Source organism: Oncorhynchus masou, chromosome 9, assembly GCF_036934945.1.
Source record: "Oncorhynchus masou masou isolate Uvic2021 chromosome 9, UVic_Omas_1.1, whole genome shotgun sequence".
NCBI lineage: Eukaryota > Metazoa > Chordata > Actinopteri > Salmoniformes > Salmonidae > Oncorhynchus > Oncorhynchus masou.
Window position 1 is genome coordinate 8,084,347 of NC_088220.1, and position 12,232 is coordinate 8,096,578.

Consider the following 12,232-nt stretch of genomic DNA (forward strand, 5'->3'; position numbering starts at 1 on the left):
TTCATCACTGAGAATCATTGACAATAGAATACTACAGTATGTGGACATTTGGACTCATTGAAACAACATCTTCCACTGAAGTCATGTTGCCATTGTGTTTTGTAGGGAAGTGCCCGAGCCCCCTGAAGAACAGGGACTTTGTTACCATGAGATCGTGGCTTCCTCTGGGCAACGACTACCTGATCATCAACTACTCTGTCAAACACCCGGTATGCACCTTTATCTACACACAATTTTGGATGGCTCAGAAATACTGCACAATGAAAAAGACAACCAGCACTCACAAAAGTATTTAAAAGAACACTATTTATTTTATCAGCTGTCACAATGGACGAGTGGCCGGTCGTCGTTTTCACACAAGTAGGATTACTTTTGTGCTACAGCACCCAAAGATGAATTTACTTCTCTGAAGTTGAGCATGTCTTCTAGTGAATGTTGTACAATAGACAGATGCTATTAGTGCTGTTTGGCAGACTCAGTAAGAAAGTCCTGCCAGAGGCCCAGTCTACTGTTGAAGTGGGGTCAACATCTCTTCATGCCTCTGTTGTGAAGTCTGGGTTGAAGTTTGGGTTGTTTAACAAACAAACAAAAAAACTCTAAACATAATATGAACAGCTGACTGGTTATTTTTTTTGTATGGTAATTCATTAATGAATAATACTTTGATTTGATTGGTCTTATTTCAGCAATATCCGCCCAAAAAGGACTATGTGAGAGCGGTGTCTCTGCAGACAGGATACCTGATTCAGTCCAACGGAGAAAACTCCTCCACTCTCTATTACCTGACGCAGGTCGATCCCAAAGGTAAAACCTTCTGGTTATATACAGGACTGTACATTTTAAATGATTTACATAACATGTTTTTTGGTGTTGACGGTACAGCTCTATGCTGGTCAACACCAGTTCTGGATACAGTGCATCACTGTCATAGGGTGCTATGAGAAGACTGCTCTGTCTGTTTGTGTACGTAACACCATTCCGGTGAGCTGAAAGTCCCCTAGCTTCACTTCACACTGAGAGAGTCCTGTTGAAACACCTCTGTGTACACAGACACCGCTCTTAGGGAGGAATCAGGCGAAGATCAAACGCAACAAGATGATGTTTCAGCAGTAACTTTTTGAAACCTATCAGGTCGATGATACGACCTGTGGCGTATCCTTCCCATCCAAGGTATTTAAGGTGCTTTTAACGGCCGTGTTTTAAAGAAGGCCATTACTGACAGAGAGTTTAACCATTAAAATGCTGACATTGCATCTGATTAAAGTGTGGAGAGACCGTTTCACTGTAGTATACAGTATGTCTTCTCTTGCACCTTTTGAGGGTGCAGCAAATCACCACATTGGCGACAACTACTCTGTGTGCCACGTTGTCATTTAACAACAGTCTAGCCTCATTTCTGTCCTTGAGTGTGAAGAAACTCTATATCTAATGTATACTGTCCTTACTGTAAACCAGAGGTCCTGCATGAACTATATCTACTGTATACTGTCCTTACTGTAAACCAGAGGTCCTGCATGAACTATATCTACTGTATACTGTCCTTACTGTAAACCAGAGGTCCTGCATGAACTATATCTACTGTATACTGTCCTTACTGTAAACCAGGGGTCCTGCATGAACTATATCTACTGTATACTGTCCTTACTGTAAACCAGATGTCCTGCAGGAACTATATCAACACTTCTGTTCTGTATACTGTCCTTACTGTAAACAAGGTGTCATGTAGGAACTATGTTGTAAACCAGGGGTCGCACAGGAACTACTGTATAGCAACACCTCTGTTCTGTATACTGTAAACCAGGGGTCCTGCAGGAACTATATCAACAGGAAGCACGCAGTGTGTTTTATTAAAGAGAGAAAAACACCTTTTTTCATAGGTCTGCCTAATAGAAATAGTTTTGTATTGGTGTTAAACTTTCATCAGGGTTCTCACAAGGCACTGAAATTCAAGTACCGGAGTCAAGTCCTGTAATAAGAAATTTTCTCAAGTTGGTACTTTAAAAGTATTTGAATTAAAATGAGAGGAGAACAGATAATGATCAAAATATGTTTATGAAAAATATTATTTAAAAAAATATTGGTCTTGCGAATTAATTTCCAGGTAGACAACCAGAGTCTTATTTCCTCACGTTTCGCGCTGTGGTTGCCAGGAGAGCTTGCTCATTCCACACACACTGCCACTCAGCCACGCTGGTACAGAACTGACTGATTTGGGGACGTCAAACGTCACATTGATAGCTAAAATCCCGGGAAAATCTAGATTCCTTTTATGTTTATGGAATATTTCAGGGATTTTTATTTGAATGAAAACATGACCATGAGGAAGCCACAGTGATGCCGAAACGTTGGTAAATACCCATTAAATTGCTGGGAGTTTATACATGGAGTGTGAAACTTTCTTTATTTTGATAGTTTATAGTTTATTCGCCGAAAACATGGGACCAACATGTTGCGTTTTATATTTTTGTTCAGTATAGTTTACCCAGCATTTTTTTACCACTACATCACTGGACCCAACCAACCCACACCGTATATGTTGCGTCAGACTTTGACATTGCGAGCATGGTTGAATCGGCCCTGAAGAGCCACATGATGGGGGAAGACACGACGCTCCGTCCTGCTAAGCGCCAGTTCTACATTATGTTACTTGTTCTCAGTAACAGCCTCCAGAGCTGTTGCCAATCGCCTCGTTGACCGGTCGCCCGCGATATTCCGCTTTATCAAGCGGCAACCGTGCTCCTGCCGTTCTGGTGGCCGTTCATGTGCTGTTTTCCTCACACAGCCCACCTGCCCTTCTCCTGCCGGCTACACACAAAGTTGCCAGTCGGAAGTAGGCTTGCTTTTTTCGTAGCTATTAATTAGTAGATTCCCTCATTGCCCAATAAAAACACAGTCATTCGGATGGAATTGTGTAGTAATGTGAATAGGAAATGTTGGTTCACCAGTAGACATGTCCCAAAACTCTGCTCATCACTACTCAAATTACAACATCATCAGCACTGACTTACCACTTATGTAGTAAATAAATGGTAAAACAACGTATTATTGAGTAGAACTTGTAAGGTAGTGATGAATACTAGGTGTTTTTTGTTGTTGTTGTATGTTTTTATATATCGAGGTTTTTACGATATACTGTCATCGTGTGGCAACTAGAAACAATTGCATTATAAGAACTATTTACAAATTGATAGTCCTTGAAAATATGTATTAGTGCTTGAAAAAAGTACTTGAAAGTCCTTGAATTTGACTTGCCACTGTCTGTACAGAAGCCTGTTTCATGTTTTTGGTTTGGACTGCAGGTTCCCTTCCCAAGTGGGTGGTGAATAGAGCTTCTCAGTTCGTAGCACCAAAGGTAATATTATCATTTTAATATTATTATTATTATTATTATCAATCTGTCTTGGTAATGTGCTATCTTGAAACCCGAGAAGAAGAGAGAGTGTGCCGAACAAAGCATAAGGGTGGTCTATATTATTTGATACCTCTGTCTCCATCTAGTGGTTTCAGGAAGTTCGTGCACTTCATACAGTTCCCAAATATGTTTTGACTTGTTTTGATTCCAAAATCACTATCAAGAATACCATGAAAGATAATACCATGGTGTTATAAGTGTTTATTACACATTTAGAAGCTATTTATAAACTAATTATTATTTTGTTTATTGCCTACTTATAAAACCCTTCAGAACTTGGCTGCAAGACGGCAGGTAGCCTAGTGGTTAGAGCGTTGGGCCAGTAACCAGCAGGTAGCCTAGTGGTTAGAGTGTTGGACTAGTAACCAGCAGGTAGCCTAGTGGTTAGAGTGTTGGACTAGTAACCAGCAGGTAGCCTAGTGGTTAGAGCGTTGGGCCAGTAACCAGCAGGTAGCCTAGTGGTTAGAGTGTTGGGCCAGTAACCAGCAGGTAGCCTAGTGGTTAGAGCGTTGGGCCAGTAACCAGCAGGTAGCCTAGTGGTTAGAGTGTTGGACTAGTAACCAGCAGGTAGCCTAGTGGTTAGAGTGTTGGGCCAGTAACCAGCAGGTAGCCTAGTGGTTAGAGTGTTGGACTAGTAACCAGCAGGTAGCCTAGTGGTTAGAGCATTTGGCCAGTAACCAGCATGTAGCCTAGTGGTTAGAGTGTTGGGCCAGTAACCAGCAAGTAGCCTAGTGGTTAGAGCGTTGGGTAGCCTAGCCTAGTGGTTAGAGCATTTGGCCAGTAACCAGCATGTAGCCTAGTGGTTAGAGTGTTGGGCCAGTAACCAGCAGGTAGCCTAGTGGTTAGAGCGTTGGGCCAGTAACCAGCAGGTAGCCTAGTGGTTAGAGTGTTGGACGAGTAACCAGCAGGTAGCCTAGTGGTTAGAGTGTTGGACTAGTAACCAGCAGGTAGCCTAGTGGTTAGAGCATTTGGCCAGTAACCAGCATGTAGCCTAGTGGTTAGAGTGTTGGGACAGTAACCAGCAAGGTAGCCTAGTGGTTAGAGTGTTGGTAACAGCAGGTAGCCTAGTGGTTAGAACCAGTAACCAGCATGTAGCCTAGTGGTTAGAGTGTTGGGCCGAGTAACCAGCAGGTAGCCTAGTGGTTAGAGCGTTGGGCCAGTAACCAGCAGGTAGCCTAGTGGTTAGAGTGTTGGACGAGTAACCAGCAGGTAGCCTAGTGGTTAGAGTGTTGGACTAGTAACCAGCAGGTAGCCTAGTGGTTAGAGCATTTGGCCAGTAACCAGCAGGTAGCCTAGTGGTTAGAGTGTTGGGCCAGTAACCAGCAGGTAGCCTAGTGGTTAGAGCGTTGGGCCAGTAACCAGCAGGTAGCCTAGTGGTTAGAGCGTTGGGCCAGTAACCAGCAGGTAGCCTAGTGGTTAGAGCGTTTGGCCAGTAACCAGCAGGTAGCCTAGTGGTTAGAGCGTTGGGCCAGTAACCAGCAGGTAGCCTAGTGGTTTGAGTGTTTGGCCAGTAACCAGCAGGTAGCCTAGTGGTTAGAGTGTTGGGCCAGTAACCAGCAGGGAGCCTAGTGGTTAGAGTGTTGGGCCAGTAACCAGCAGGTAGCCTAGTGGTTAGAGCGTTGGGTCAGTAACCAGCAGGTAGCCTAGTGGTTAGAGTGTAGAGCGTTGGGCCAGTAACCAGCAGGTAGCCTAGTGGTTAGAGCATTGGGCCAGTAACCAGCAGGTAGCCTAGTGGTTAGAGCATTGGGCCAGTAACCAGCAGGTAGCCTAGTGGTTAGAGCATTTGGCCATTAACCAGCAGGTAGCCTAGTGATTAGAGTGTTTGGCCAGTAAGCGAAAGGTTTCTAGATCAAATCCCTGAGTTGACAAGGTAAACATCTGTCCTCCTGCCCCTGAACGAGGCAGTTAACCCACTGTTCCCCGGTAGGCTGTCATTGTAAATAAGAATTTGTTCTTTATTTAACTAGGAAAGTCGGTAAAGGTTAAATTTAAAAAAGGCTTATCTGAGAGGCTCTTAACTAACACATTAATTTAGAATCTGAATATGTGTGCTCCTTCCCCCGAGGCCATGAAGAAGATCTACAAGGCCTGTCAGAAGTATCCAGAGTGGAAGAGGAAGCACAACCCTAACCTGAAGCCCTGGATTTACCCCGAGCAGAACACCTTACCGTGTATTAACGTGGCTGACCTTGTACTACAGAGAGCCGACTCACTGGAGAACATTGATGAGAGCCGCCTGATGGAGGAGAAACAAGCACAACGTCACAGCGATGATGAAGAGACCTAGTCGGAGTGAAGAAACTGTTTGTATATAATTGTGTGGCTGTGTTTTCAAAATGGCACCCTATTCCCTAGAAAATAACGGTAAAATAAAAAAATAGAAGTGTATTACATTGATGCAGGGCCCATAAGACTCTGGTCAAAAGTAGTGAACTATATAGGAAATAGGGTGCAATTTGGGACACACCCTCTGTGTTGGGTTTGGTGTGTGCGTGTGTTTCCGTGTGAGTGTGTGTGTGTGTGTGTGTGTGTGTACAGTACAAATATGTAAATGTACATGTATGATTTACTATCATTTGGATCTGCAACTTTTGTCTTGTTGCATTTAGTTGGTAATTGATGTATAACTTATTGAATCAGAGGGGTTTAACAGGGTATTTTCATATAGGAAAAAATAGACAACGTATGCACGGTGCTATCCTTCAATTAAATGGTATAATATCGAATTTATGATAATACTGTAAAATGTGTCTATTTCAAAACAAATTTAAAGACAATATTTAACTATTTCAAGACCCTAAACATTTTTTAAAGTTTTTTTCATATTCATGTTTGATTCGACTTCAGCTTTCATTTGAAGTGTTATACAATAGCCATTGCCAATAGAGAAAATAGCCTATCATGCAGCCTACTTACTACAGTATATTTCCTGGTATCTAGTGCCTCCCAGTGGCAGTGATACGTCATAACATTTCCTCATCGCCCAGTGTTTGGAAGCGGTGAGCGTTTAGAACAGTGTTTCACGAACTCGGTGCACGTTTTGGATTTTGCCCCTAGCACTACACAGCTGATTCAAATTATCAACTAATCATCAAGCATTGATCATTTGATTCACCTGTGTAGTGCAAGGGCAAAAACAAAAACGTGCACCGAGTTTCGGGAAAACGCTGGGTTAGAACAATGGAATGTTGTCAGTTTGTTAGGAAGTGAATTAGCATAATGCACCAAGACAAGTGTGCTTTTGTACAGTGAATGGCCCACTGAGACTCCTAATGACAGTCACAGGGGAGGAGAGATGGCAGCATAACAACGTCCGAGGGAATTTAAAAAAAACCTGTCTGACCCTTAAAAGGAATCATTATAACCTGTTATAGCTTGTTATAACCGTAGGGGTCATGAAACGTGTTTAGCTGTTAAAAGGTCATTACCTCAGTTATACGTTGGTCTTGCCGGTCCTGACTGAATTTCAAACATTTTGTCTTTCTGCATAAAGTTATTATTAGTGATGCAGTTTTACTTAAATTCTAATGGTCTTTCGGTACGATTTTTAGACATGTTTCCAAAATGGAGAGACATCATGTTCATAGCAACGCACACGTTAAATAAAGAGAAGTTGACTCCTGGTTTTTAAGACCTTGGCGGCTGATGCCCTTGATTCCTAATCATCATTTCCAAGTACAAGTTCCCATTTTAACTGCAATGTTTGTTTTTCTCTGTCGATAAGGAACGTTTATGTGTGACTGTATCCCTTTTCAGACTTGCAGCTGGGGGCCAATCCTCAGAATCTGTATTGTCTCAGGCACTTCCTGTTTCCCCAAGGCTACTTCCTGTCCCATTTCCTGTCCGCATCAGTCAAGATTGTTTTTGAGGGAAAGGAAACTCCACTGTTGTCTAGATTTCTCACACAACACAAAAGCTTCTCTTTGATTGTAGAACTCAAAGTTCATTGCTTTGTCTCGTATTAAAATGTCTTTCATTTTGAGTGATCTTTGAGAATTAAAGCGTGTGATGTTAGTTACACTCGTGATCTCCTAAGATCATCCATTTATTATCCATAATCTGAGCTTCCTTTGATTTTTGAATAACAATGTGTGTGATTCATGACAGCCTTGGAACTTGAACTAATGAGAAAAATGTGTAATATAGGTGTGTGTGTGTCAGGCAGGGTGGGTGGGTGGGTGGGGGGGGGGGGGGTTAAGGAAAATCCAGGACCACATCTTGATTACACCTGAACATCCACATTTTTTTGTAGCTATTTATAATGTTGATCTCTCATCAGGTTGTTTGGGTCTATTGTATCAGTAGTCGTATTGAAGCCCACATCACATGGTCTATTGTACCAGTAGTCCTATTGAAGCCCACATCACATGGTCTATTGTATCAGTAGTCCTATTGAAGCCCACATCACATGGTCTATTGTACCAGTAGTCGTATTGCCCACATCAAGCTATTGTATCAGTACATCACATGGTCTATTGTATCAGTAGTCCTATTGAAGCCCACAGCACATGGTCTATTGTATCAGTAGTCATATTGAAGCCCACAGCACATGGTCTATTGTATCAGTAGTCATATTGAAGCCCACAGCACATGGTCTATTGTATCAGTAGTCATATTGAAGCCCACATCACATGGTCTATTGTACCAGTAGTCGTATTGAAGCCCACAGCACATGGTCTATTGTATCAGTAGTCCTATTGAAGCCCATATTATAGTACCCTTTTCCACCCATGCACCTAACTAAACCTAACCTAACTAAACCTAACCTAACAAAAGCTACCCTAACCTAACTAAACCTAACCTAACTAAAGCTACCCTAACCTAACTAAACCTAACCTAACTAAACCTAACCCAACTAAACCTAACCTAACTAAAGCTACCCTAACCTAACTAAACCTAACCTAACTAAAGCTACCCTAACCTAACTAAACCTAACCTAACTAAATCTACCCTAACTAAACCTAACCTAACTAAACCTAACCTAACTAAAGCTACCCTAACTAAAGCTACCTAACCTAACTAAACCTAACTAAAGCTACCCTAACCTAACTAAACCTAACCTAACTAAAGCTACCCTAACTAAACCTAACCTAACTAAAGCTACCCTAACCTAACTAAACCTAACCTAACTAAATCTACCTTAACCTAACTAAACCTAACCTAACTAAAGCTACCCTAACCTAACTTAACCTAACTAAAGCTACCCTAACCTAACTAAACCTAACTAAAGCTACCCTAACCTAACTAAACCTAACCTAACTAAAGCTACCCTAACCTAACTAAACCTATCCTAACTAAAGCTACCCTAACCTAACTAAACCTAACTAAAGCTACCCTAACTAAACCTAACCTAACTAAAGCTACCCTAACCTAACTAAACCTAACCTAACTAAATGCACACTAAAATGTAGCCTACACATTGCACATACTGTGTAGTGTTTTTGTTATTTTGTAGGCAATAGGGAATGTTTTTAAAACAAGTGGATAAGTTGAATTAAATTAAATGACCTGATTGCAAGGTGTCCATTCTTTAACAGTAGGCCTATTCCGTTTCTTAAATGTATTGCGCAAAGTAATGTAGTGGACTCAAAATATTGCAATTATGTCTATGAATTACCAGTATGTGCAACTTTGAAGTGGACTAATAATGAGTTTGAACGGGGAAAAATGTCGGCTAAACATCACTACCGCCCTCCCCTTTAATTAAGATCTCCTTGATACTCTGTGGAGTAAACTCACTCACCATTGCAAGAAAGTTGCCGACAAGGACAATGCTTCTTCTGCTGCCCAAGTCATGAGCGGTCCCCGTCACAACGGAAAAACCGAAGGATTCAAGTGTTTAGATGTTGCATTGAGAAAACAACCACGCACGTCGAAACACAGCAGAAGGTAAAACAGGATTGTTATCATATTTAGACGGGTAGATTCCAACGTTTCAGTGATCATCTGGAGCTCACGCTGTGTATCGGCGACATCCAGCTAACAGGAGATTTTATGGAGCGCACTTCTTCAATACTATAGGCCTAATATTGTCTTTCTCACAGTAACTGGGTGAATAATGAGAGAATTTCATTATAGTTTACTTGTAGAGTTGTGTGTTGGCCGACCGCAGAATAATCAATTCGATTCTGTGTAATGATTTATTTTACATTTTAAATATATATATTACCATGTTTAAGAATTGCCAATCTCATGACATCGCATGGGCTTGGAATGTGAGCCTAATGTATAACATTTCACCCATTATACAGTCACCTGTCTGGTTTGCTGTAAACTAATGTTTTACAGACACCCCACCCCGTTGTAGATTTCCTCTTCGCATTGAGTGGATTTTGGGGTCTTGGAACCTGTCAGTTATAGCGTTTCTCAGTTGAAACCTGATTTAAATCAAGAGCAGCCTTGAACATATGTTAAGTAAGTTATTAGATAGTGCAGCGCCAGAGGACAGAGAAACACAAGTTAAAAAATAATCACCGGAATTTCCCATTTAATATGCTTCCCAATTTTAGCTCTGTTTTTAGGATTGTGGAGAGGGAGATTATTCATTTACGTGAAAATGGCTGAATGTTAAATTGTTCGGGTGTCAGTAGTGCCACTTGTAAGCAAGGCCCAGATGATCGTTCCTCTACAGTCACACTGTATACAGTGTCTCTGTCTTTGGTCATTAGATGGGTTTTGTGTGATGCACAACGTTCCACTGTCCAGAAACATTGACCTTCAGAGGCCTCTCTATCTGTCTATAGATGAAGACCACAGCCAGCGTTATCTGAGTTATTATATGTGACGCAGTATAAAGTAGCATAGATTTGTAACAGAGTTTCACGTGTAATTCACACTACGGATCAACAAACTACTAATGTAAGTGGAGCTACTTTTAATATTCAACACGTTTCCAAACCCCAAAGAGTTCACGTTAAATTCACTTTGCTTTTCTGTCTAAAATCCAAATGAAACACATAGACAGCCTATTTACTTGTTGTGTTTCAGTGATGTCGGGTGCATTGTGTTAAGCAACCATAATGTTTTTTAGTGTTTTTTTTACAGTGATTCATAACAACACCCATGTTGCTGGGATTATACCCTCCATTTTGAGGATAATTTCACCAACTCATTTGGAAAGGATAGACAGACAGACAGACAGACAGTAAAGAAAAGTACTGTACAGTAAAGTTTCAGTACAGTAGAGCACACTAAAGTACAGTATAATGTACTGAACATATCTACTTTACTGTACTGAACTCTACTCTACTGATCTCTACTGTTAATGTCCAAACTTGTGATACATCGATGTCTATGATTGGTTCAGATTTGGTCTGGTCCGGACCAGACAAATGTGTTCTTGTTTGGGGGCGGAGCTCATTAGAATAATAGTTTGTGTGTATAATAATACCCAAATATGCAAAATAAGGATATTGCATATTTCTATCTTTGTGTACTTTATTCAGGATATATCACCCTGAAGATAATCATATTCATAATGATGCATTTTTTGTATAATACAGGTCATGGAACCATGATGTAATTGATGACATAGCTGACACCCCCCATTCTTTCTCCAGACATCTTTGAATCTTAATTCGGAGCAGTTATTTTTGAAAAACGTGGTCACAAAAAAAAAAAACAGAGGTTGATTTTACTGTGATTCTGTTACCAAACTTTGCATCTGCACAGGTCTTCCAGTAAATGGGGTTTTGTGACATTTTCTGTGTAAATTATTCAAAGTAAACATTGAAATCAATATTTTTTTGGTTTGGCATACACTACCATTCAAAAGTTTGGGGTCACTTAGAAATTACCTTGTTTTTGAAGGAAAAGCACCCCCCCCCCTTTAAAATAACATCAAATTGATCAGAAATACAGTGTAGACATTTTTAATATTGTAAATGACTATTGTAGTTGGAAATGACAGATTTTTTTATGGAGTATCAGTATCTGGAGCATCAGCATTTGTGGGTTCGATTACAGGCTCAAAATGGCCAGAAACAAAGACCTTTCTTCTGAAACTCGTCAGTCTATTCTTGTTCTGAGAAATGAAGGCTATTCCATGAGAAATTTCCAAGAAACTGAAGATCTTGTACAACGCTGTGTACTACTCTAACCAGAATATAGAGTGGGAGGCCCCGGTGCACAACTGAGCAAGAGGACAAGTACATTACTGTCTAGTTTGAGAAACAGATTAGAGGTCAACCGATTAATCGGAATGGCCGATTAATTGGGGCCGATTTCAAGTTTTCAAAACAATCGTAAATCTGTATTTTTGGGCGCCGATTTGCCAAATTATTTATTTATTGAAATTATTTTTTTATATACCTTTATTTAACTAGGCAAGTCAGTTAAGAACACATTCTTATTTTCAATGATGGCCTAGGAACGGTGGGTTAACTGCCTCGTTCAGGGTCAGAACAACAGATTTTCACCTTGTCAGCTCGGGGGATCCAATATTGCAACCTTACAGTTAACTAGTCAAACGCAATAACGACCTGCTTCTCTCTCGTTGCACTCCACAAGGAGACTGCCTGTTACGCGAATTCAGTAAGCCAAGGTAAGTTGCTAGCTAGCATTAAACTTCTCTTATAAAAAACAATCATAATTACTAGTTAACTACACATGGTTGCATATAATCTGACTGAGCATACAAGTATCTAAGTATCTGACTGAGCGGTGGTAGGCAGAAGCAGGCGCGTAAACATTCATTCAAACAGCACTTTCGTGCATTTTGCCAGCAGCTCTTCGTTGTGCGTCAAGCACTGCGCTGTTTATGACTTCAAGCCTATCCACTCCTGAGATGAGGCTGGTGTAACCGTAGTGAAATGGCTAGCT

General features: G+C 40.9%; 2 protein-coding genes across 2 annotated transcripts in view; both read left to right on the top strand.

The window, feature by feature from the left end:
- Window positions 1-7,400, top strand: part of LOC135545470 (START domain-containing protein 10-like) — a 28,008-nt gene extending 20,608 nt beyond the window's left edge. The window contains exons 3-6 of the mRNA XM_064973101.1: window positions 106-209; window positions 687-804; window positions 3,300-3,352; window positions 5,478-7,400. Coding sequence (XP_064829173.1) covers window positions 106-209; window positions 687-804; window positions 3,300-3,352; window positions 5,478-5,699 — 497 coding nt within the window. The 3' untranslated portion in view covers window positions 5,700-7,400. The remainder of the gene's footprint in view (window positions 1-105; window positions 210-686; window positions 805-3,299; window positions 3,353-5,477) is intronic.
- A 1,763-nt stretch (window positions 7,401-9,163) lies between these two features.
- Window positions 9,164-12,232, top strand: part of LOC135545472 (arf-GAP with Rho-GAP domain, ANK repeat and PH domain-containing protein 3-like) — a 61,365-nt gene continuing 58,296 nt past the window's right edge. Inside the window, 1 exon segment of the mRNA XM_064973102.1 lies at window positions 9,164-9,301. The gene's annotated coding sequence lies outside the window, so the exon portion shown is untranslated.